The 27,864-nt window shown below is 37.7% G+C and overlaps 1 protein-coding gene across 12 annotated transcripts in view; it reads left to right on the forward strand.

The window, feature by feature from the left end:
- The window catches only part of LOC149318512 (vesicle transport through interaction with t-SNAREs homolog 1A), a 300,751-nt gene that overhangs the window by 108,111 nt on the left and 164,776 nt on the right, over positions 1-27,864 (forward strand). The window contains exon 7 of one of the 12 annotated variants that reach the window (XM_089509917.1): positions 9,078-9,154. The exons of 10 other annotated variants lie outside the window; for them this stretch is intronic. In XM_089509917.1, coding sequence (XP_089366043.1) covers positions 9,078-9,124 — 47 coding nt within the window. In that variant the 3' untranslated portion in view covers positions 9,125-9,154. Of the gene's footprint in view, positions 1-5,610; positions 5,673-9,077; positions 9,155-27,864 lie in introns of those variants that run through there. One more of the 12 variants, XM_089509916.1, reaches the window with a different exon arrangement.

Here is a 27,864-nt window from a genome sequence, read left to right on the forward strand (position 1 = left end):
AATCCCTAGACTGTCACTGGCCTTCAGGGACAGGTAAATACATTCGATGTGATCTGTTTTCCGGACTGGGATCCTGGTTAAGGAAAGAGTGTTTTTATGGACCAAGGCAACACCGCCCCCCCGCCCACCTAACCTGATCTGGTCCTTAACTGAGTACCCGGCTGGAAGGGCCTGGGCCCACACTGCCTCACTCTCAGGCCCCAGCCTGAAATCTACGAAAGATCATGATGTCAACTTCTTTCAGTTAGTCTCATAGGTGCTACAAGATCTCTCTACATACTGATTCTACAGACTAACACAGCTGTATCTTTAATCCTACTTTTTTTTGTAGTACATGAAGACTTATTGAACTCTATAGGATATAAGCTAATTATGACAAAATGTCTCATTTATTAATTTATTCTGATCAAGTTAGTATTAAAGTTGGATTCTCTGTTTCTTGAACTCCATTTCCATATTTGTAGTGCAATTGCTTCTTGAGTGGAATAGTGATTCTTACTGGTTATCCATTGACGTTTACAAACCAGCTTCAAACTGTGGTTTCAGGCCCTGGTTTCTCAGGTCCAAGCAAATAATAATAATAATAATAATAATAATAATAATAGGATTTATTTATATGCCGCCCAATCACTGGGAATCCAGGCGGCTTCGAACAGAGGGGATAATATATGGTTCCCTGCCCTCAGGCTTACAATCTAAAAAGACATGACACAAAAAGAAAAGGGAATGGTGAGGGGGGAGGGGATCAGGTCCAGCATTCTTCTCTCCTTCTGAGGCCTGGACCAAGGCAGATGAACTGCAGGGAGGGCTCTTCTTGTTCAGGCTAGCCCTGGTGGATCTGGGCCTGCCTGGTCAACTCCCTCGCAGACCAGAAGATGACAGTTATGGAGGAAGGGGTCTCTTCTTCCAGGCTAGCCCTGGTGGAGCTGGGCCTGCCTGGTCAACTCCCTCACAGGCCGGAATATGACAGTTATGAAGGGAGGAGTCTCTTCTTCCAGGCTAGCCCTGATGGAGCTGGGCCTGCCTGGTCAACTCCCTCGCAGACTGGAGGATGGCAGTTATGGAGGGAGGAGTCTCTTCTTCCAGGCTAACCCTGATGGAGCTGGGCCTGTCTGGTCAACTCCCTCACAGGCTGGAAAATAGCAGTTTTGGAGGGAGGAGTCTCTTCTTACAGTCTAGCCCTGATGGAGCTGGGCCTGCCTGGTCAACTCCCTCGCAGACTGGAGGATGGCAGTTATGGAGGGAGGAGTCTCTTCTTCCAGGCTAACCCTGATGGAGCTGGGCCTGTCTGGTCAACTCCCTCACAGGCCGGAAAATAGCAGTTTTGGAGGGAGGAGTCTCTTCTTCCAGGCTAGCCCTGATGGAGCTGGGCCTGCCTGGTCATCTCCCTCGCAGGCCGGAAGATGACAGTTATGGAGGGAGGAGTGTAATTTGGGTAAGACACAGAAACAACTATGGTATAAACTTTAATGTTATATTTCAGTTGTATCTCAGCTGAGAGTTATATTTACTTATTTTGCCAGGGTAGACAAGATGGCCCTTACAGCTCAGTGATTCTTTAATTTTAGGATTCCAGAATTAAGATCACTCAAACTCAAGTCTGGCAGTCTGTGCAATCTGCACCTTATTATTTTGTTTTGTGCCAGGTTTCATGGGTATCTCATTAAAATTCATGTTTGATAAACTTTTTTTATTTTAAATGAAGGCCAATGTAGAAAGTTATTTCTGTCTGGCTTCTGCTACTTGTGGGTGAGTTTATCAGCTAGTTAGAAAGTATAATCTTAGATCCAATGAGGAGTGCTTAATTTTTCGGTAGTAGATTTTTAATTTGTGTTCAAGGAATTTCCCATATATGTTTCATTTCTTTAAACAGGAGGGGCTTTTGTGAAATCGCTGACAGATTGTTTGTGAAATAACTTTCCTCATTAGTTGTGTAGAGAAATGGTCATTGCACAGCCACTTCTTTGAAAGTGAGAAAATAAGAAGTTAAGAAGGGTCATTTTATTTTTCATGAATGTTTCACTTACACTCACATTCTTATTGTAGATAAATAGTGTATTGCTGTGATCTTTCCTAAACTTCCAACGATGCCTCCTGAATAAAGTCAAGTGACCACAGGCTTCCATTTTTTTAGATTGATCCAATTGAAAGAGCCTATTAGAAATTGATTTAAACTAGTTTGGATAAGCAGAATCTTAGTTTCAGCTCTTGAGGCTTTGGCTGCTAAAAGTTCACCCTGTCCTGAGCATATACCAGCTCCACAGGCTATCAACTTTATTAGTGTGGAGATAAGCTGATTATATCTTGTCAATCAAAGATGCCAATATCTCAACTGAGAGGCTCTCCTTCCCTCCCTCCCTTTTGAGCATTGGAGCAAGCAACAAACGGTGATGTGGTTTGCATCCCCATGGTTGTTACCATGCAGGGTGCAAGGGTCCTGTGATGATGTGATGACTATATTAAAGAGTACATCAATTTGTTTTAAAGTGTTTTGATTTTTTTAATGGTGGCATTAAGAGAGAACATTGTGGTTGCAGCTTTACTAGAAAGCAAAGAGTTTTAGAATGAAAAAAAGAGGAAGAAGAGAAAAAAAGAAGGACTTCTTTGAAGCCTACTGGGACTTTGAGTCTTGCTGAGCTCATGGGCGCTTAAGTGCTCCTATAACTGGCATACTCTGATCCACCACCAACTTAGGTACTGTTCTTCTTTCCAAATTATTCAATTATATCAGATAAAATCATACATGCATTTTTAATCTTTAGAAATGCATGTTTTAAATTGTGGTGTCCCTTGGCCTCCCCTCTCTCTCAGTGATTGTTTGGGGAAGATTTCACTAAATATTTGTAGTCTATAATTTGGAGAGATTCTTTTTAAAGGGATGGTCATTCCTGGTTTGTGAACTGTGACTAAGCATTTGGAAATACCTTTATGGCTATAAGATAAGTAGTAACTCCCAAGCATTTGCATTTTTTAATTGTAGAGAATATTAAACAAATAGAACATGATTTTTCAAATGTTATCCCTCACTGTTTCAGCTCAGGTCTTCATGATCTAGTTAGTAAAAGATGTGCAGAGAGAGAGGGGGAAAAACTCTGGGCTTTTGTTCTTCACATCTGTGGTTTGCTCTCACCACGGTTCCCTCATACATCAAATGCAAACAACAGAAGCCCATCCCTTTCTTGTGTCTCCTTATACTCACCACCAATGAAGACTGGAGCTAAAGTGCTACTGAACTACATTGCCACAGTGGATTATCTCTTTACCAGTCATTTTTACCCCACTGTATCAATTTTTCCAGTAACCAATCAAGTTCTCCTCTTATCAGAAATACTCAATGGAGATAGACATTTTATTTTAGCTAGATAAATGAACTGTAGTTAAACAGAAGCACTTGCATCCATATTGAACCATATGATATACATACAGTTTATACTTTCTCAGCAATTTAGGGGTCTCCTTTTGTGTCTGTTAGACCTCCCTGTGCTAAATTTTTATGAAGTCCTCGTGTTCTTTCCATTGGTTGTATTTCAGACCCTTACATGCTTGCATGGGGCATTTCAGTCCACCCTTTCTAAACAGGGAGCATACTAAACAGCTATGTGTCTTACCACTACTGAGTTTGCTGTGATGGAAGCAAATGATTTTATTTTATGTGTTCGTGTATACAGAGTTTTAATTGCAATTACTTTCAAGAAAGGTTGTGTAGGATTGTAGCCATAACTTTTCAGTTTTGACAGCAAACCTCCATTGCCTATTGCACTAAAACACCTGCAATTTGCATAGCTAAGAGAAGAATGCTAAATCATAATTCCTCTCACCACACATGATACACACTTTTTCTGGCTGCACACTAGTGAAGCTGCAGGTTTTTCTTTTGTTCCCTGTTGTTGAATAATAAGCAATGGACGTGTGGTTGTAGATGAGGTAGTAGTAGGCTCCTGACATCTTTTAGCTTATTGGATTCTGTTAAGTGTATTCACGTACTTGCATTTTCTGTCCTTACTTTTTTGTTAACTGTGTGCAATCTGGCACTTGAAATAAATCAAGAACCATTGACAGCTCATCAAATGGTAATGTCTTTCCTAGAGGTATTTCACATATTGAAATCACTAGGTTACTTTTAAAAGCTTCCAAAGCCAAATCCTAACAGAAAATGTTCCCTGAGACTAGGTATGCCTAAATTGATAACCTTTACTTCCACTTACCATTTCCCCCTTCCTTGGTTTTGTTTCTGAGCAGTTATTTAATCTTTGCCTTTTCACTTTATAGCAAACTACTTAAGTTCATGAGTTGATACTACTTATAAATATGAAAAAGTTTAACAAGGGCAGTTGGTGGTAACAATAAGTTATAATCTAGTATTTTAGGTTAGGCCTGCTATTATCATGAACAAAATGTATAATTTCTGTGCTGCTAAAAACATAGTACAAGTTAGAAATTTTAAAGTCTGACTTGTAAAATCCTGTCTTTTCAAATAATATTAAATGATCTGGCCAAGCAGGAAACAACTGAATCCATACATTTATTTTGATATTTGAAGTTTACTTATGTAACAAACCTGTCATGCTCCAGTTGCTTTTCATGCTAAAATGTACAGACTTTTCATTTAAAAATGAATTGACTATGACATTTTGGATACGGACAAAATTGTCATAACAGAATAAGTGTAATTTTAAAAATCAAATGTACTAGATGCTAATAAGTGAAAATATGTCCTTGTGTATACAGAGCAAATTTATGGAAGCTGCATATGTGCAGTCAGCATATCTGGTATCTATTGCTCAAGATCATAGAAGTAAAAACATTAAGATGAAATTTTACACTAATTCAGTGCAATCCCTGTTATCTAGGAAGCTGTTCCACAGTGAGACCTCCTTTTGTGAGTAAAAATAAATAGGATTGTCAGTGTTATACCCCTTTGCTTAGGAAATCACTGTTATAAAAAGCTGAATAATTAAGCAGACTGTAGTTTTAAGATAGTTTTCTGTATGTTGCCATAGACTAATTGCATAATGACTATGAACATGTCAGTGTAGATGCAAAGTCTATAAAGAAAATGTAGTGTTCAAAATCCTGATATCATCCTGGATGCCTGACCCTGCAATTCTATACTGGTATATTCAGATATCATTCCCAGGGATTCTGGCATTTACTTTGAGGAAAACAAGTTGAGGAAGTAGCTTTAAGTGAGCAAAGAATAATGTTGCTAACCAGCAGAATTGTGGATGTGTAGCTCATTAGCCACACTTCTGCATGCATAGGTGTGAACAAGGTAATTATTGTGTTTCTGGAAGGACACACATTTGTTCCCAACATTAGTTCCTCTTCTGGGTGTTCTGTGCACTGATTTCAGTCTTCTAAGTGATGACAAGTTGTAGGCACAATGACCATCATCTAGGAATATAGTGTCTATTAGTATATAAAGATACTTCATATATGATACTAGAGACCAGGTTAACAGTAGTCTCAGTGAACTATCAAAACACAGAAGCAAAGATATTTAGGGTTTTAAAAAAATCAATATGTGTTTTATCTTCTATCTTTGAGCAATAGTAGATCTTCAAGCATTAGATGTCCACAAACATTTATTTTTCCCTGTTTATTCTGCAGTTTTTCATTTCTCCAAGCAAAAGAGAAACAGAAGTGCACAATGGAAAACAAGCTAGTACAGCTCAAGCTTTTCTTTTGTTGTAAAGCTTTGCTTCTCATGAGAGTAATGTTTTTTAAAAAATAAAGTTACTATTTATTCTCAAATTTTGTGATCATTTTGCACAGTGTAGAAGAGTACTTTTACTATTGTAACCACATTACAGCATCATTTTTGATGCATTAGGTTTTATCGTATAAATCACATGTTTTCAGTGGAATACTTGTTTGCTCATCAATATTAACACAGACACAATGACTTTGAGAGGAATAATGGAGGGAGGGAGGACCCCCCTCTCTCACACACACATATAAATAAAGAGAATGCGAATCTTTTTTGAGTTCTTCCCTGAGGCAGAAATGTTTATCACTCCACCCTCATTCGACAGAAGTGAATTTTATAATAAAATTTCCCCTAATCGGGCTCTGTCAGTGAGTTGTCTTATCGTTGGGAGGAAAATGACACCGATCCTATCGAAAAACAGAAACGATGTCACCGTGTCTCCAATCACAGCTTCTCAGCTTCCATATCTACCTTCTCCACAAACACCAAGCACTGCTTTTTCTAAGAACATCAAACCCCAGCAAAGTCATTAAAATTGCACCCGCGTAGAGTTGCAGGGATCAGCCACATTGGTGCAAAATGGGATGTGGGAAAAGAGACTCTCTAAATGTGCTAATTCCATTGTCACATGTTTACGGCTTAATTTTAATCAGTTAAAAAAGCCACAGATTGCAATAAATTGGCATTATCTTCTGTGACACCAGAGGACACAGTTGGTTCAAGGATTTAGAGGGTCTCTGGCAACAGTATATAGTGCTGCAGACAAAGTATTTTTACGCTTGAACTACGGTAGCTAAGGTGCAATCCCCAGTTAAGACTGCTAACAAAGACTATAACCCACACAGTGCTAAGTTCAACATGCAGACCACCTTCAGTTTAGAATGCTAAACCAAATACTGCTGGAGAACATTTTAAATGAATGATAGACTGAGTTTTAGCTGCTGATATGCTTTGGGGAAAAAAGAATTAAGCATAATTCTGCTATGTGAATTTTTAGGCAGAAGGCTGAAATCTCTTCTTTAAAAGACCTATTCCTGAGTTTTCCTATTTCACTACCAAAATGTTTGAATCAGTTGCATTGTTTGACATGATGTCTACAGATCTGCGGAGTGTCTTGCATTTATGCCTATGCACAAAGAGATGCATAGCTGGAAATAGGTTGAAATAATCATCAGTAAATTTGTAGTGATGTTTAGCAGAATGTGGGAAGGTTTTGGCAGTTTATGTTTCTGCTTAGAAGTGATCATCTCAGGTCATATGTAGATTGCACGTGACATCTGTTTGTAATTTTTGTTTAGCACTTTTTGTTTTCTTTCTATTTCTAACGTTTAAGTTATTGCTTTTACTTTAAAGTGTCTGACTGACATCTTGGTTTTTGGCTATAGAGGAATTACCTTTAACCATGTAACATGTGTGTGTGTGTGTGTGTGTGTGTGTGTATTATAATAAATTATTTTTAAGAATAAACTTAAAGCCCACAAGAACACCTTTACTTTGAGGTAGTGGATTAATTAAACATTGAAAATGCATGACCACTGCAACAGTAGAAGCAGAAAGTAAACGAAGTGAAGAAGGACTTGGAGAAATAATATAACCAAACATATAGCACTATTAAAATATATTTAGTAGGAGAAAAAATATCCAATTCTCATTAGACAGATTGCAAATTGTCATTTTTACAAAACTGTAAATGCATTTAATACAGAATGTAATATATGAGTCATCCAAGTTCCCAACATAGTATTTTGGCCTCACAATTTTGATGGCGTAGCATACAATTTCAAGTTGTTGTTGTTGTTGTTGTTGTTGTTGTTGTTGTTCTTGTGTGCCTTTAAGTTATTTTAGAAGTGGTTAAAATGAATTTAAAAGATGGCTCCAACTACAGCTTAAAGTCAAGATGTTGTAAACAGATTTGCATAACAAAATATGAAGAAATTCTGGAAGAATCCCCGTGAGATAAATTTGTTTGCTTTGGTTACATGGTAATTTCTTCATATAGATATGAAAGGCCTTTGTAACACAAGAAATCAGGGTGCAGATCTTCTTGACATTATTTTTGAATACAGAATTTGACTAACTATTTGTTTTTAACTAGATAAGCTTGAAACAGAGATATATTATATGCATTTTACACCTCATCCAGTATTGCTGGTAGAAATTAATGCTTTCTTTTTATTTAACAAAAATAGAATACAAAATACATCACTTTTCATGTGTTCAGATCAATCTACTTTAAGCCTGTTTTTATTGTCTATTATAACATTATGCTGTTTTATCTTATATGTTTGCTCAGCTTTAGGAAATTGGTGGGGTCACTTTTCTGGAATAATAGAAAAAAAGAATTTAGAGCAAATTTTGAATATTGTTCTTTTCTATGTCTGGATTAGGAAGTTGTTCTGCATAACAAAGAAGGAGACTTCTTTATAGCAGTATATTCTCTATAAAGGCTAGTATTACTTCAGTTCATAAAAGAACATACAGAACATTAACTGTATAAAGGCATTTAGAAGGAAACATTATCCAGAGACTAGAGTAGCATGTGTACAGAAGGAAAACAGTATTTTATTTTTGAAAGTGATGAAAAGTATTTTTAGTTTTTGGAAGATTTGAATTTATTTGCTAATGATGATTTTGTGTATGCATTATACTATGAATGTTTCCATTTTTCATCTCATGAGGTTTTCATTACATAGAGAAATATTATGTTCCCTTCTCTTACATTAATTATTTATTTCTTGAACTTCAGTAGTAAGAATGTTAATTTGGAAGTAGATTCTATTGATTTCAACCTATTTCCAGCTAGCTTTAGCTGGGTAAGAGCTTTAAAAGTACTGCATAAGTGGTGCACAATCGTGCTTTTTGAACATTTTTTTAAAAATCAACACTAGGTGTATATCAGTTGTGTGATATCTATATTTCCCTGACTGCTATCTTGGAAATAAGTTTTACTTACTATAGAGTTTAATCAATATTTCTGCAATGGAATATATTATGTTTACATTTACTTTTAAATGTATCTACAAAAAAAGCATAAAGAGCTTACACAAGGTATTGGAAAAAGGGATATAAAAATGAAACTTATTTCCTTATCCATTGCCAAGAAGAGTGTCAAATGCTTAGAGGTAAAGTGCCAAAAAATAATGACGAACCAAGTGACCATTTTGCAAAATAAAGTCTCAGTACTTGATTGTTTACAATAACTACTATAGACTGTTCCTGTTTTCTTTCAGACAGCTACTAATTTGCTGTTAACTTTTGATTCCTAAACTGAAAACCAAATATTGAAATAGAGTGAAAATATGATTATTGTCAATATCTGTTGTAACTTTGCAAAAGCTATCCATACCTTTGTCTTTCTTGTTTGCAGTTGTTTTATACTTAGAAGACTGGCTCCTTGCAAAATTGTCCCTCTGATGTGTTCTATTTTTCTACACATAGGCTGCGCCATTGAGCCACCAGTCAAATAACATGTTTTCTTTCTTAGCACTGTGTAAGAGATGAAGTTGAAAATGTACTTAAGGGAACTGGCTATCAGCATCTTTTTGTGTTTGTTACCATAATGGAATTTGGAAGAAATGCCATATGTTTTAAGTACCTAATTGTAACTTTAGTGAGTGTATTATAAGTTTGACCCTATTAAGTTTTTTCCCTTGCTGTAAATACCCTATTGTTACTTTTTAGTACAATATAACACAGTGGTTCTTTTTGAAATGTATATCAATTTTGTATTAAGCATTTATTCATATAGCAGGGATATTAATAATACATTTTATAGGACAAATAGTATCTGAATTTATATGACCAAGAATTGTGAATAAAGTGGTAGGCTCAGAAAATATAGTTTAAAGGTGGTAAGATGAACAGGATTTACACTTGATTAATTTTTTTTAGTATCTGAAAATGTATTTAAAATAAGTTTCAGTATGTCAAGATTATTTTTTTTCTTTTAAAGTGTGCTTTAATTTTGGTATTGAATTGTACTGTGCAGTAACAACCAATTAACCTCCTGTATCTGTGAAAGGGATTTGTTAAAAGTCAAAGTGAATACTATTACTGTTCATCTAATGTAAGATGTAAAATGTTCTATAAGTCCAGGGAAAAGCTGCTTCTGTTCTGATTAATGTGTGATACACATTAGTACTATATTTGCATAAACAGTAGGTACATCTGATATCGGGGCTCTGAATTAGTGGCTTTTGGTATTCTGTATTTTGAATTCTTTCTGATAAATGCTAGATAGTTTTACTCACTGTCATGAATAGGTAAAATAGCAGATTGTTCATATAAAGTTCTAAGTTAGTGATGACTTTAAGACTATGCCTTTTAACAGCACTGTTAACGGCTTCACATGATGATGGGACAAGGAGATACATTCCATACATTATAAAGTTTAATATGATGCATTGAGTCAGTTGTCACTTGTAGAACAACTTTTAATTTTTTTTTTGTATCAGTGACCAGACTGCCTATCACAGAGGTTCATTTTTAACTGTTGAATATTATTTTTATAGATATGCATATCAGAATATATATTTCCTTAAAAGGACCATACCACTTTGAATCTGCAAGTAACTGACAATGCTGCATCCACAGAGACAAAGATGTATTTAAGCAAGGATTGCATTTGAACTCATTGTATTTAAGGCCCAAATCCACTTTAAAATACATTTCCAAAAGAAACATAATATTAATTTGATGTGCCATAGCAGTGTAATTTGATTTCATAAAATAATTCAGTAAGGTCTAAGACAACAATATTAGGCTCTTTTGTACTGGAGTTCTGTTTCTTTACACTAATACACAGTAATATATTCTGGAAATGTGCTGTCACTTAGCATATGAATTCAGTTTGGAAAACTCTCTGAAAAGGCACAGAGTTGAAATGGAAAGACAGAGAGAACAATTTCTCATATTGGATGGAAAAGCTATTGAAAATAATAAAATTCATAAATTTAATGAGATCATTGGTAAACTGTATGCAAATAAGGATAATTATATTATAATCTATATCTTTTATGTTTAAGAAACTGCCAATAGACCTGGCAAAGGAATTACCAATATATGTAAATATCTTTTTGCAAAAATGGACATTATTACTAACTTCTGTTTAGCTGGAGCTATTATAAGACATGGAAGTGGTCCAATATAGGCTCAAAGTACAGCAGTTAGATGTGTGAACACAAAATTATGATCACCAGTTGACACCTGTAGTACCATTCACTTAATATATTTTTATAGGATCCCATTGGTGATTGGATATGATGTGCAGAGCTTTTAAAAACATAGTTTGTTGGATATGAACATGACTTTCCACAAGTAGAAAGGCTTTTTCCTTTCATCCAAGGGGTTGAAATCTGCTATAGGCATCTGTAGGATTTAGCAGAGGGTGTGTTATTCTCACTATTTCCCTCCTCTACCTGCATCACTCATCATCATCCCTCATGGTGTTCTATATGGACCCTAGAGGCCAGAGGATATTTCAGGGAGAAGGAGAAATTACTTAAAATCAGCTCCCCTTTTCTTCCAGGATGATAGTCCCATGGACAGAATCTGCCCGGTTATTTTTGACCTACCCCACTGAATGAGAGAAAAGGATCTTTGACAAATCAAGGCCTATGCCTCTTAACCTAACCAACTGGTATGTCTACATTAAGAATCTGTGTGCCGCTGTGATCTATCTGGCCTCCCTTGACTGTGGCATATGGATCTCCAGTTTTACATCATAATGTACCTCTGAAGGGAAGTGTTTTTAGCACAGCGTACAGCATAGCAACAGTGGGAGGATGCATGAGCAGAGCAGTCCTGTATTTTTTAACCTGACTACATTGTGCGTGTTTTTATTGGAAAAAGCAATAAGAGAATGCATTGCAGAAGATGACAGAAGAATATACAGGACAGAAGTGGGGAGACATCTACCTGCAAACTTAGCTTGGAGGTGTTCCTACCCCTCCTCCCAAAAAAATCTTTGAGCAGCTCTTGTTGATTTCTCACATTGCTGTAAAATCTTCCAAGAATCTCTAGATAAATCCCTCAGGCACTGACAGCATTCTGATAGTGCTTGTTTCATATGGCTGAACTTGCACTTGGTGTTTCTGTTCTCTACTTACTGAATTCTCAAAGTGCTGTTCACTTGGAGAAAATCCTTTTCAACAAAGCACACTCTTCACAGCTGAAATTTGCCATTGCAGGGTATGTAGCACATGAGGGATGTAACCCAGTATTTTTTTTTAAAAAACACTATATATAACTGGATGACTCATATTCCATCTTTACCCTTTGTTAGGAGTAGTACTGTCATTCTTGTTTTAACCTAATTACTCAGGTATATCTATTGTCCTAAACCTTTGCATTATCCACTGACTTCACTGTTCACAGCTAAAGGTAGATAGCCTTCCCCTATCCCCGCTTTTTAAAGTATCTCCTTATTTCTGCAACTCTGCTTTCATAGCTTGATCTTGAAACACTTTCCATGTTCTTTCACCTTATTCATATTCTGAAATTTGATCCAGTTCTTAATTTAATATTGGTCCCAATTCATCTCCCCTTTATCATTCAATCCTGTGTGGGAAGAAAGATGGGATATAAAATAAAAATTTACCACTCATTTTTTTAAAGTTCATATCCAACACAAACAATAAAGAAAATCAACCATCTTTAGAACAATCTTTTGAAACTCATAAATCATAATGAGCTTATTAAAACAGCATAACTGAATAGTCAGTGACTATTAAAACTTTTAACCAATGTATCCACAAAAAACCATAATACCGAATGCCTAAAACAGCACAATATTCCCCAAATACAACTGAGAACAGGTGCACTAGCATTCTGTTTGATTTTTTTCACTGACACGTCATCACAGCCTCAACTAGGTAATTTATTTTTTACTATACATGATCTCTATAGCCAATGGTCCACTCCATTGATAGGTTTAATTTAGAATACCTTCTGTCCCTACTCCACAGGGCACCAGCATGCTACCGATAGATTATGCTGGGACATTCCAACTAAATGTGGAAAATGTGCATGTAAATGCCCCAACACAAGTGCGGGGCTGCGGCAAAGCAAAGAAATGAAAATGAGCCTATTCCAATATACACAAACCAGACAGTCCAACAGGGGTGTTAAAGAGGGGATATAGAGGGGCCTCCATGATTGTGCTTTGCCAGTGTATCGCTCACACACCAATGCACTGATGCTCTGAACTGGTGGAGGATGGCATGTGCAACTATGTGGCCAATCAAAGGGATGGCTGTGCAATAGGGTGGCATCGGGACAGATGGGGGGGGAGGTACTTGGAGGCCACAGGTGGTGTGTTTGTGCACATGCATGGTGGGGATGCAACAACAACAAAAATTACCCAGAAGCATGGCTTGATGCCCCACCATGAAGTCAGCCTATTCATATTTAGTCCACATTGGGAGTGAATCATGTGGGCAGTTGGGTTTCGGCTCACTTTGGGAAAAAGCAGGATTGAACAGGGTCCAGGCCCTGTCACACAGTCAGCCCTCCATATCCACAGATTCTGCATCTATGGATTCAATCATCCTTGACTTGAAAATATTGCAAAACAATAATTCCTGAAAAGCAATTTATGCCATTTTATGTAAAGGACACCATTTTACTATATCACTGTATACTGGAGCCAGGGTGGAAAATATCAGATGAAAAGGATCCAAATTTCAAGGATTGATCCAAAAGGTAAAAGTTTACATTGGAGTTTGTCTGGGTACTTTGGGTTTAAACCTTTCTCTGTCCATAGACACTTTGGTTCTTTTCCTCTTTGGACTCTATATGTCATAGAAGCCACTATTAATTCTAATGTTTAATGCCTTCTTTATTAAAGCCATAAAACCACACACGTTTGAGAGGCAGATTTTTCCATATGATTATGGAATGGATAACACATATGAATATGTATCACATTGATTTAAAATAATAAAGTAATGTTAGTTTTCCATAGCCACACTTCTTTCCAAAATGGGGTGGGGCTGTTTCTTTCAGCGTGTACCGACAGCTCCTTAGCCTGGATCCAACTTTTAATAGGATTCTTCCTTAGAAAAATAGAAATTAGCTTCAACTGTTTATTCCCAATTTTTGTCCCAACAGTTGGAAAACTTCTCTCAAGACTCTTGCATCTGGTGAAGTGGACTAGACGTAGTGATGGCAAATGTTTTAGAGACTGAGTGCCCAAACAGCAACCCAAAACCCACTAATTTATCACAAAGTGCCATGTCCCTCTAACTTTCTAGTAACAAACTCTGATGAACTCTGTGCTGAGGTGATGCTGTGTGTGCCCACAGAGAGAGCTCTGAGTGCCACTTCTGGCACTCGTGCCATAGGTTCTCCATCACTGGACTAGAGCCTACCAAAGCTTATGCTGAAATTGGGTTTTGCTAGTTAGTTTCAGAGGTACCACAGGATTCTTTATAGCCTTTAATACTGAAACAGAGGAACACAGCTAAGTCTTTGAATATAAAAATAGTCAATCCAAGCAACACGTGTTAGAACAGAGTCAGATGAATAAAAAGTACACATTGTTTCAAGGGCTAGTGTAGGGCCAGGGTAAACAGTTTGAGCCAGCCAGTTCCCAGCTGAAATTTTCCCACAGTCATGTACTAAGTATGAAGCTGTACTCAGGTCAGTAGCTCTGTTTCAGTTAACAGAATCATAGAGTGGGAAAGAAGTTTAAAAATCATCTGCCAATTCACAAAATCTAGCATTAGAGCATTTGTAATAAGCCACTGGCTGGACAGCCTCTGCTAAAAACCTCTTAATGGGAGTCCTCTACATTCTGAAATAGTCTGTTCTATACTCTTCAGGTAATTAGACAATTGGTAAACTCTTCCTGATATCTTGTTGAAGTTCTTTCTCATGTAATTCAGGGGTGGGAATTTTGCAGGCCTACATATTTTGATGAACTCCCAGTGCCAGGAATCCTAGCCAGTAGTGAGAAATGCAGTGAATTGAAGTGCACACAGTTCTTCCATCTTTTGGAATCTGAACCCATTGGTAAGATTTTGGTTTTAAACCCTCTGGATTAAAAAAAGCAGGGGGAGCTCTGTCATCTATTTGACAGCCTTTCGACCATTCGAATGTAGCTGTCCTATTTTCTCCTCAGGCTAAGCACACGCAGCTCCTTCATCTGTTCTTCACAGGGTTTGATGTTAAGAGTCCTTATGAACTTTGCACTCCTTTCTATGATATTCCAGTTCAAGAATATCTCCTTTAAATACAACTTGAAAAATTTACAGTGTTTGGTCTATGGCTGGCATCCTGTTAGTAACTTATACAGATGTGAGTCTACCTTATACCTGAATGCGTCGTCTTCTTCCTCCTCCTCTTCTTTTTTTGTCATTTTGGAAGTTGGTAATCACTTCCTCCCTCTGCAATGCCTACCTAACCACAGACTTAACCCCAGACTTACCGTTGAGTCACTGTATCTCCTCTCTAACAGTCATTCCATGGTTGGTGGAGAATGAGAACAAAGACATACATGTTTATAGCCAGACACAAAATGATAACATTATATGCTAAAACCTCTGGAGGACCCCAATGGACCTCAGTATATGAAGTTATTATTTTTCATCTTGTTATGGAGACACAGCCATACACAGCTCCTACATGTGCTGCTTTTTGAGGGGCCTGCAGCAGCTCAATAGTAGGGGGTGTCTCCTAGAATTTCCAAGTAAGTCCATTCAGTATCTGTAAAGAGTAGTATTTACAAATTCTGCATAAACATCAGACTTGGACATGGTACTTTATGTTAAGTGTGACTAAAGCACAACAGAGGAGTGCCATTAATAATTGTGATCTGCATACTGTACAACTAGTGATGCAGCCTAGAATTACTTCACTCTTTTTAGCCACTGATTTATCCTGTTGACTCATGTTTAGCTTAATCTCTATTGAACCTCCAGGTCCTGTTCTTATATGCTGTGGTGAAGCCATATGTTATTCATCCTGTTTGTGCAACTGATTCTGCATACCTAAATACTGAATTTTTCTCTATAGAAAATAATATTTTTTTAATTTGACCCTATTTCACATTATGTCAAGATCATGTTGAATCCATAATAAGCTAATGTTACTCTGTAACATTATAACAGACTAATGTTACTTTGAGAAAAGGCAGTGGTCTAGAAGACAGATGATGGAACCGTATTACTGAAGGTGAACTTCAGTGTGGTTAATGTGTAGATAGCAAAACACTTGACAGTTCTGTGTACATGGTTGTAAGTACCACTGCAGAATAAAGTATTTTATTTATTTGCTTGTTTATTAAAATATTTATACCCCACCCTGTATCAAAGATCTCAAGGAGGCTTACAAAAGTGTTAAAACAAGTTACACAATTGAAAACAAAATATAATATAATAATATAATATAGTGGGCCCTTGCCTTACACAGGGGATCCGTTCCGGACCCCCTCCCCCACGTAAGGTGAATTCCGCCTATGCTCATTTGAATGGGGCTCATGTGCAGCGCCGCAGGAGCGTGTGGGGCGCCACGGGTGCGCGTCCCATTCATTTGGGATATGCCGCCCCTTGCACCCTGCACGCTCCCCCGCGGCTTGAGCGCATACGCTCATGTCCACATAAAGCGCACCCACATATAACGCGGGCACACTGTATTATAATAATTAAATGAATTAAAACATGTTAAACTTCAATAATAAATTTATTACAAATATCTTTGTAAAGATATTTTCAATTCCTCTCACTTTTCTCCTGGTTACTGAAGAAACTAATATTGAAGGGATTGTCAGGTGTCCAGGGCAAAGGCTGAAAACATGTCTGATTTAACTTGTCTTCACTGAAAATGACAGAAGGGGGCAGATATTTTTGCAGTGGTCAACAGCAACAATATAGTCTCACAAAAGACTTTGACAGCATAATCTGATTTATGCATACATGTAAAAGTTGGCTGGCATAATTTCTTCATGTTATCCAGACCCCAACAAGGAAGAGGAAAAACCCAGGCAAAGTAAGGTGAACATCTTTTGCTTGTAAGTAGCTTGGATTTCTCAGGTGTTATAATCTTATTCATTTTCCTTCACCACTCTGATATTATTATTTAATGTGTGTACATGTGTATTCACTATATCTGGAATGTGGTGCTATTCGCTCTTCTTGTCCTAAATACTTTTGTTCATCCTGCATTCCATGCAGTTGTCTTTCATACCCATGTATTTACTAGCCATTCAGTGCCTGAATGGTATTCACACATATATTATGTTTTTAAAAAATTAGAGAAAAAAACATTATTAAGGCTAGGATGCTGTGAATGGATGATTACAATTTGCCTATCATGGTAATAGCACCTGTTAGAGGTGTGACACAAAAGGCAGTGACAGGCGGTGTAATTTAGTAATTGTAGCTATTGTACTGTATGGCTGGTCAGTTCACCAGGCAAGTACAAAGAAACTAGTGTTATGGCAGAGCAGGGGTGGGTAAGCTTAATAGAGAGAGCTAGTTGTGTACTGAAAGAGACTGTTGGTGGAGGCCTAAACTCCCAGGGGGCAAGTTAGAATGAGTTGAAAAGAATGAACAAAAATGTGCAAAAAGAGGGATGGGGGAGGTACAGGTTTTCCTGTTTCAGTTCTTAAAGTGACAGCCCACTTCTGCTGATGAGCAATGCTGATTCGTCTTTATAAAAGAAAACTGAGAATTCCTTTTATCACTCTGTGTCTCTCGGAAATGTGAGGAGCATTAGACATTGGGTATGGCTTAGTGAACATTAGGAACGGGCTTGGTAAGGCTGTAATTTGTATAAAATGAGCAGGGAGGAATAGGTTTTCTTTTATTTACTTGTGTGAGCAGCAAAAGCTCAACTTTTTTTTCTACATGTGCATTTGAGGCTAGATGTGTGTGGTATTAAGCAGAGAGAGCCACTTTTATCCAGCAGGAAAGCGAAAGGGAGCATAAACCATTGGATGGGAAGAAAACAGTGTCAGGAAGTCATATTGTGGTCTTTACTACACAGTGGGGAACTTAATGTGTGTCCCATTGAGTCCATTGATCCCTTCCTCAGTACAGCAAAGAACATTCATGCCCTTTAGTGCAGATGGAGACCTCAGTTCTCCTTATGACCCTTCAACAGTGATTTCCCATGCGCTACAGGAACATGTAGAAAGTTGTGCCCTTCTTCCTTGTTGCCAGCCTCTCTGGTGCTTGCCCAATATTTTTGTGCCTTGCATGAGAGATCCTGAAGAGGGAATCTCTTAATGTTCACCCAAACATGAATAAGTTCTCCCTTTAGACTGTCTAGATCATGGAAGGTCTGGGATAGAAGCGTGCCAGTGCATATATCATGTTTTCTTCCTCCATGCATACATAGAAAGTCTATAGGGAAACATGTATGTACCTATGGAGGTGAGGCAGAATGAGGGAGGGCATTCCCTCCATGTCCCCAGATTTCTTCAGTTCCCAGATTTCTAAAATTGCTGTAACTTAAAACTTCAAGTGAGCATTTAGAAATAGCTGATGCACAAAGGTGCTACAAGATCTCTTTGCATACTGATCCAGACTAGTACAGCTGTGTCTTGCAATTTAGAAGTAGAGTTTAGGCATCCAAAGAAAAGGTGTAGGCAAATTATCAAGGGAATGTGAACACAGCAAATAGAAGAGTGCTAGGTATTTATGGCCCAAATTAGACGGGCCTTTGCAGTGCCCCCGTCATGTGCTAGGTTGGCCGAGGACGCACTGTCCATATTGGCCTCACCCCTAGCACGTGACGGGGGTGTCAAAATGGCGGCGCCCTGTACACACAGGTGTCACCATTTTGATGTGACGGACGCATAGCGTCCGCACGTCGCGTTTGCGATGTCACAAGTGCACCATTTGCTCACTCAGGTGTCGCAAGTGTGACGCAAAAAGAACCTACTTTTACGGGGGGGTTCCCGCTGCCGGGAAGCCTTGCCATTTGGCAGCTAAGGCTTCCCACTGGCAGAAATGGAGGTGGCGGCAAACCGCTCTTTTTGGGCGGTCTGTATCCTGCCTATGATTATAAAGGCCTTACTCTCTGCAGCGCTAGAAATTTTGGGACTGAAGGAAAGTTTCATTTGGGGTGGCTGAATTCTTATTTGGGAAGGCAATGTCTTCATTTTGCCCCTGTAACTACATCCCTGTTGTGAAGAAAGCTTGTCAGTTTTCTAGCTTCTAGGATAGAGGTAGGGATTGGGTGAATATCTTTTCATTTTGCAAATCATTGTTAAAGATTTTGAAGCAGGGGCTGTGTTTTCCTTCTGAACCTAATTTTAAAAATATATATTGTTAACTGATTCACAAAGCAGCACATATATAGTTTTAAATAAATAAATTATAGAGTCTTGCTCCTGGACAAAGTCAAAATTGTCCTTCTCTCCATACAGAATGCCTATTATTACCATTTTCCTCTCATTTATTGTGACAGTATATGCTTTCTTTTGATTCTCTTTTTTTAAACTCCTACTATTTAAGAATTTATAGATTTCACCTCCTGACAATTGCCACAATCCAATTCAGTCACATATGTGGTTCCCTAAACTCCAGGGCTGTGTACATGTATGAGTAAGAAAGCATAGATTGTTGCTAAACAGCTCTACTTGGCTCTCTGTATGTAGTTCTGGTTGTTGTACATGTGTTTTGTTGGACTGGGGCTAATACCTTCTTTAATCTTGTTCTGTCTGATGTGCACAAGCTCATATAATAAATCCCCCTTGTTCCCTTTGCCTATTCTTGTGTCTTCTAATAGGTCATACCATTTGCAATAGTTCTTTTCTCTCCATTGCTCCAGATACATCTTGCTACTTAAAATCCTTTAACAAAAAAAAATTAAAACATTATCTTTCCCAGAAAAAATGGACCAACACCTGGATCAGTGCAACATTAGCTGCTCTGTTTTAGCAACAAGTATAACTCTTCCCCTCATCTGCTTTTGATTATAAGCTTTTTATAAGGGCATGAGACTTCAGAGATCACAGTATAACACATTGTGCTTGCTAGGTTTAATATTAAATAACCTTAACTTTCAAATGGCAAAAGTTGTCAAACGATTAAAATGGTGTTTTGTTAGATCCACCTGAGTAAGGCAAGTGATGATTTAAAATACTGCAGATAAAAGATCCCCTCCCTCAAAAAGACATGAAACTGGATCAAAGGTGACAACACCTTAGCTTGAGTTCATCCATTCCTTTGCCAAGGTTTCTTAAGGACTTGAAAGCAAGGATGTGGCTACAGACCAGTTTTTGGCCACACCAGGCCTTACTGGAGTCAGGCTCAGTGTTTGTATGCAGTATTTGAAGGGTAATATAGTTAAATGCTGTCCTCAGAAACCACAGTAATTACTTCTATTGCTGAAATAGACTTAGGCCGTGAACAAAAATATCATTGGAAAGCTATTTCTAACACTACGGCTGCCCTTTAGAGCTAAGTGGCAGCCATCATTATTTTTTTCCAAATTATGTGTTCTTGTTTCAGCGTTTAGATGATGCAAAACAGATTTTTGTGGCAACATGCTGCTCCTAGCCAAAAAAGCATTCAAGGAAGCACTGTGTTTCTCCTAAATTGCTTTTTTATTGAGAACCCTTTGAGATGTTTATCTTCTTTCAGTCTCCTGACAAATCAAGCAGCAGCTAGCTCCTTATTTTTTAGTGTAACCAGTCTGTGTAATTTTTTGCAAAATAAAAAATATTCTATTGTTGCATTTTTAAAAATATGAAATGACATGGTGGTTGTTTTTGTTTGTTTGTTTGGTCAGTTGATTTGACCCCCCCCCCCACCCTTTTCCCTGACAAACTCCTTCAGAAGTAAACTTTGGGTAAAAAAAAAGTTTTGTGGGTAAAAAAATCCCATGGCCATGCTGTAGACCATGACACCACTGTTTTGATATTATTGGGATTAGGCTGAGAATGAATTTGTTCTTAAGTATTTATTGCAGTGCATCAGTTCTCTCCCCCACCACACACACACTTTCTAGCTACTGCTTTCTGTTACTGTTGTTGTTTTAATAAAACTTAATATTTCTATTCATTATCCTGTTTTAGGATCTTATTTTTGTCTTCAATGTTGAACCAGTGATTCGCAGTGAGAAAGAGCAGTAGCATCAGTAAAATGTTGCAGACTCTCTTTCCTCTTAAGTGCTTTAGCTCAGGGCTACAGCCGGTTCTTCCAACAGTATCCTCCACTACCTCTCCTTTCTTTCTGTGTGTGAATTTCTTGCTTTCTACCTGAGCATACTCAATCCTAATACACTCTTTTAATTTTGGAGGGATAGTGACTCACTACTGTTATACTCTCTGTGTGTGTGTGTTTGTGTATTCTTTCTGCAAACCCTGAAGGTCTCCAAAGTGTGCTGGTATTTTCCTTTTGTTGGTCAGTGTCTGTTTTTGGGCAGCAGTACTCACCACGTTCACTACAAGGAGGAAGGTAAAAGACCATTTGCATCTCTGCTATTACCAAACTGCAGGAAAGATGCACATGCAAGGCAGCAAAAGCTCACATTCAGATTTCACTCTGTGTGTGTGTGTGTGTGTGTGTGTGTGTGTGTGTGTGTGTGTGTGACAACAGTGCCTATGGTGTCAAATTTAAATTGATGTTATCATTGTGTATTTTGCAATGAACAGCTCTTCCAATATGTCTCACTTGTGACAAAGGATAGTATTCATCAACGGTCTCGGCTAATAGTGATTTCCTTCAGCAACCAAATGCTGCTTCTTCATGGGTGCACTCACGTTAAAATGAATGCTAGTTTATTTCTCATTGCGCTGTCCTGACAATGGATATTAAAAAGAAGAACACTTTTCAGCTGGAGTTACTTGTGGAGTAAACTATTGCTTGCTGTGTACATCGCCTTAATTATAAAGAGAAGAGAGGGGTTGAAATCATGTGTATGCCCCCAGTAGTTGTTGCATTGTCTGTCCCAGCAGTCCTGACATGCATAGCCAATAGTAAGAAATACTGGGAATTACAGTTCAGCATTTGAAAGGCTCCATGATTTCCACTGCTAGTGAAGGACAGTGTTGAGATAGATAGATAGATAGATAGATAGATAGATAGATAGATAGATAGATAGATATGAGAGAATGAATGAAAATTGGAGCAAAGAGACCACTGTACTTGCATTAAGCAATAAAGAAGCAGTGGAATAGCTGGGGAGTATGCTAAGTGTCCATCCATGAGGCTTTGTATTTTTAAACCTTGGTTTCTCTCAAATATTTCAGCAGAAAACCTTAATTAAAAGGACATTACTGCCAAGACTTGTGAGCAGTTGCAAAACATAGATAGGAAAGGTGGATTTGGAAGATTCTTTCTGGCTTGAGCAGTTAACACAGTTTTTAGGAAAGAAAAACATTTTAAGTTTCATGTTTCCCCTCTCCAGAGTGTTGTGAGTTGTTGTGGCTTAGTCACTGGAAATATGAAGTGGAAAGTCTCTAGTTCAAACCTCACCACAGCCAGGATCCTGCTAGCTAGACTTAGGCAAACCACTCTCATCCTAGCCTGTCTGGAAGATTGAGATGGTTTTACAGTTGCAATAGTTATTTCCAGAAGGCTGGTCCTGACTTAAGTTTTGGGTAGACCAATTTCCCTTTGATTTCAGTTGGTCTAAGTCAAGTACTTTATTTATCTTTATTAGAATGGTTCGTGTCTAAATCAAGGATTGTTGTGATGTATTGTGAACTGGGAGAAATTGTAGTGACCCAGCACTGATTTTATCAGCAAAAATGTAGTGCTGCTTTTCAATATTGTCTCTGTGCAGAAATGCTACTGTCTTTCCTTCTTTATTACAATGTTTATTTGATTTTATGTGTTTTCATCTTTTATGGAAAACTAGCTCAATTACAGTGTTCCACAAATAAGGCATGGGAATCTGTGGCTTTCCAGATATTTTTGATTGCACCTAGACTACAGTTCTCATCATTTCTGAGCATTGATCACCTAGCTGGAGTTGTAGGTAGTTTGAGTACAATAACATATGGAAGGCCACAGGTTCCCCATTTCTCTTATATAAGTGCTAACTATTACTATTAGCATACTACCATGTACCCAGTGGTTGTTATGTATTTATTAAATGCATTTAAATCACTGTATTGGAAAAATAATTGTGAAAAAATGTGGAGGAGGTTGGCTATATTGTTAATTATCTGATTTATTGAATCTCATAGATAGGACTCTACCACCTGGTTTTCTCTCAGAGATAATCCTCCAATAATCCTGTATCCTGTTTTGAGTAGCAATCCACTTCCAGCTTCTAAGTTTTTTTGTTTTTTTTAAGATAATATCTCATTAAAGAAATGCTTCTCCCGTGTAATTTGTTGGTTGGGGTAAAGTGTATTTGTATTTGTATTTAATAGTACTTTTCTTTTAATAAAAATTTTAAAACATTTCCTTCAAAAATATAATTCAGGAACTGAGAAATTCAGTAAGACGAGCGGAGAATTATTAAAGGACAGCAACAATGTAGGAGGAATGTAACTATGACATACAGAAGTTGAAGGAATGTAACTGATTCTTCAGTTACAGTCATATGCCCAAAACCCATTTTAGTAACTCTGAAGCAGAGGAATACTATCTTGACAGAGAAAGAGGAAGTTGTAATTCACTCCTAAGCATGATGGGAAGTCCCCACCCTGACCTGTCCTGTATTTGAAGTAATGTATCAATGGCAAAATGTAAAACACAAGTAAGTACATCAAAATTGCAAGGCATGATATTCTTTTAAAGTTGTATCCATCTTGTCTGATGGTATCCTGAATTTCAGCCTAGTTTGTTCCTCCCTATATCTTGCTGGTATTTGTCTAAACTATTTGATCGTGAAACTATCTTTACAGTCATAGTGTTTAAAAATAATACCTTAAATGAATCCAGCCATTTCTCGAAATGAACCAGACAGCTCTTTTTGTTCCCAGAAGACTCCAGGACCCAGCAGACTTTCTCTGTTGGAGAAAAGAGTGGGCCATCCTCGTCAATTGGCTCTTCTTGCATCCCCTCTCAGTCAGCTTCAGAAGGTTTCTCTCTACAGAAGCTTTTTGAGAAGCATGGAGGGCTGGAAAACAAGTTTGTAGCCCTGTCCACTTCGACCAGCAGAAATATAATTCCACACAATTCTACTCTAGATCCAACACATTGCTCTGAAACTATTCAGGTAGATACTGTGACTGTTATGCTCTTAAATTGGTACTGAAGTTTTTCTAATTGGCGTTAGTGATAAAGAACATGAACATTTGCAGGAGCTATATTATAAGAAGCCAATGCCTGCTTAGCTTTTTGTGGGTTAAAGAATTAATGTGTGCATTTTTTTCCTTTACAGCGTGCCTGCATTATAGGCAGGAAAGCCACGCCAGAAAAACTCCTCTTGCACCCTGGAAGAAGTAATGGGGTGCGTGACCATGGTGCACCATCTGCATGACCTCCATTACATCTTATGGGGCTCGAGCATATGTGTTTTTCCCTTACACTGGGGGGGGGGGGGGTCCAGAATGGATCCCTGCGTAAGGGAAGGGCGCGCTGTAGTTGTTATTATTATTATTTTTGGGGATTTACTGGGTGGACCTTGCAAAAAAATTACCAGTAAAGAACACTTGCCTCTTCCCACCCACCCACCCACCTTTATACTAAATATTAAGAAACTATAAACCCTTAAACCATTTGAAATTATGTGCTGCTATTTCTTTTCCAATGCAGAATTTATATGCTGGGTTTTAAAAATAAAATTTAACATTAGGAAAAGAGAGAAATTTAGTTTTTTATGAGAAGTGTGCTTCAAAAAGGACCTCAATTTATATTTCTATTCCTTTTTATAGACTTAATGTGTACAGTGATTGAAGAGCAAAACATTAATGTTGGGGTGCAGTTTATGTACAAATTTCTAGTGTTCACGAATCATTATATTTGTACAAGTAAGCTCACTGGCTGAAAGTAATTTCTTATCCCTTCTAGAAGTTGTTAATGCCTTGTCTATTGCAGCTATCTGTGATGCTCAACTAAACGTGCTTCGTGAAACCACAGCAGACAGGAGACCAAGGTTCAAGGAGCAATTAAGGGTCATTGCATGGTTGTATTGTTTGGAAAATGAGTCCAAGGCATGTTTGTGTAATGAGAATGGCTCATAGTGCTTATCTAGAATGACAAGCTCTGTAGAAAACATCCATCTTCTTTCACTGACCCTCTTTCACTCCAGCCTTTTTTGCAGTTGCACATTTAGACAACATTGAGGTTTAAAGCCAAGCTATGGAAACCTGACCCAAACATAATCCAGCATGCCAGCTTTTAAAATGCATCTAATTTCAGCAAGGACACAAAAGGAGTGTAATCATTATTAATATACTAGAATGTTGTTTGCACCTACAAGAGACATTGGTTGAGTGCTTTCTTTAAAAAATCTACAAAAGTCCTCTTTTAAAAAGCGTTTATAAATCTAAATGTTATCCCACATCCTGATTTTGAATATGGTGCTACATATGCACTTAGAGTTGTTTCCAAAGAAACGTGGAGTAAATTTACTCTTTAATTCTGCTCTGCAAACACAACTCAAGTACTAGCAGAAGAGTTTACACATCAAAGGATATGAATCAACTGTAAAGCGGAGAGTGTGCACCTCTGACTCTCCTGGATGACTATAGAAGATGGGTTGGAGAAGTGCAGCTCAATTGATTCTCTTAGACTGCATCATCATGTGCCTGAACCTGCAGCACCTGATCAAAACAGTTGAGGATAGGGGGTCTTGGAAGTGTCTCTTTCATAGCGTCACCATGAGTCTAGGTCAACTCAAAGGCAGGTAACAACAATATAAGGTGGTACGTTTGGTTAGGAGTGTGTATGAAAACTTGAGTAACTTTTCTTGAGGAAGGCAGAGCACATCACAGTCTTTCAGCAGCTTGTAACACATTGTATCCAGTGTTCCCCTTGAAAAATGTTTTGAAATTTTATGGCTAAAGTAAGCACATAGATGTGCATTTGTTTATGCCTCAGGAAATCAGGTCCAGGTCAGAGTTGTGATAAGAAAAGCTGCAAATTTTATGTTATTTGTATTATCATCATATTACAATTTGACTATAAAAGGATAATAATTTTGTACCTTATAAACCTTGCAGCAGTTCCAAATCATGATTTATCACTACGGGAATGAACTTTTGATGGCTGTCAGAACTTTTAAGATGGTATGGTAGTGTTTTCCAAGTAAAAAGGGGAGAGTAAGGGAGGTGGGATTTTCATATGATATTTCCTGCATACAAGCTGAACAAATAGTTTGATAGAATGCAGTCTTGCTTGACCCCTTTGCCATTTGGGAACCATTCTGTTTCTCTGTCTTCTATTCTGATAGTAGCCTATTGTTATAAGTACAGATTTCTCATCAAGGCTGTCAGATGTGGTGGTACTCCCATGTCTTTAAGAGCATTCATGATACAAGCAGTCAAAGGCTTTGCTATTGTCTATAAAATCATTCTGATTTTCTTTTGGAATTACTTTGTGTGCTCCATTAGCCATCACATATTTGCGATGTGGCCCCTAATGCCACTTGGTTTCCTGAACCTGCTTGCACCTGTGGGATTTCTCTCTTCATATATGATTGGAGTCTATGTTGTAGAATTTTAAGCATAATTTTACTTGCATGGGAAATTAATGTTATGGCCTTACAGTTGCTGCAGTCTCTTGTGTCTCCTTTTTTGTTGATGGGGATTTATATTGATCATTTTGAGTCTGATGACTACCATTTTGGTTTCCATATTTGAGAACATATGATAGTTAACACTAGAGTCGTTTCTGTCTGTGTAGATTGTTCCAATTCAGTTGGAAGATCATTTGTTCCTGGTGATTTATTTTTCTCAATTTCCTTTATTGCAGCTTTCACCTCACGTTTTAGAATTTGGGGTTCATCTTCATCCATGTGTGTGTTTTTCATCTCATTTATATACCTCTTCTGTGTATTGCATCCAGTGTCTTTTTATTTCTTCCTGTTCTTGTACTGTGTTCTTTTTATAGTAATAGTGCATCCTGGCACAATTGAACACTCCTTTGTGTTCCCACATCTTGTGGGAGAGGTCGCTTGTTCTTCCTTGTCCATTGTTGTCTTCTGTTTCTCTGCATTGATTGTTGTTCCTTTTTTGTTCCTATCTCCCTTTTCTTTTGCTTCTCTCCTTTCCTTTACTGCTTGAAGTGTTTTGTCTGTCATCCATTGTTTCTTCTCTGTCTGTTTGGCTGTTAATAGGGTCTTTCTGTATTCATCCTTTATCATGGTATCTGACCATAGTTCTTTTGGTTCTCAGTCAACTATGCTTAGTAGTTCAAATTTATTTCTTACATTGTCAGTAAATTCTGTTGAGATATTGTTCAGCTCATATTTTGGTATAATGATTGGTTTTGATTTTTTCCCCTTCAGCTTTACTCTGATTTTTTATATAGGTAGTTCATGATCTGTACCTGGTCAGCACCTGGTATAGTTTTGGCTACCAGAATGAAGCTTCTCCATCTTTTGTTTCAAATTATATAATCGGTTGGGTTTTTGTGTTGGCCATCTGACGATATGCATGAGTATAGTCTTCTTTCTGGCTGTATTAAAAAGGTGTTTGCAGTTAATACACCGTTAACCTCATAAAATTGTATCAGATGCCCATCTGCTTCATTTCTTTTACCTAATCCGAATCCAATTGTTTTTTATTATTTTGCTTCCTACTTTAGCATTCCAGTCACCTGTGATCAACTTGAAGTCCTGTGTTGATGTGTTGTCAATTTCTTCTTGTACTAGAATAACAGAATCTCTCAATTTCTTCTTCCTCTGCCTATGCTATATCTGGTGATATTATGGTGAAATTTATAGGTTTTTTGTGGAGTATTATTTTTATTACTTGGTCTGACTTATGCATTGTATCCTTTGACTGTTTGCCATATCTCTCCTTAGTTTGAAGGCCAGCCCGTTTCTTCATGTATTTTCATTTCCTGAGTAGAATATTGTATAATTGTCTGAGTCAAAGTGACCCATTCCTATCCCTTTTAGCTTGCTACTTAGAAGAAGGAGGAGTAAAGATAGGAGGAAAGAATATCAACAATCTCAGATATGTGGATGACACCATAATACTAGTGGAATATATCATGGAACAATTACGAAGGAAGGTCAAAGATGAAAGTGCAAAGGCAGGGTTAATGCTGAACCTAAAGAAAACAAAAATAATGTCCACA

This window comes from Sceloporus occidentalis, unplaced genomic scaffold (genome assembly GCF_023333645.1).
Source record: "Sceloporus occidentalis isolate IW3139 unplaced genomic scaffold, rSceOcc1.0.p SCAF_2, whole genome shotgun sequence".
NCBI lineage: Eukaryota > Metazoa > Chordata > Lepidosauria > Squamata > Phrynosomatidae > Sceloporus > Sceloporus occidentalis.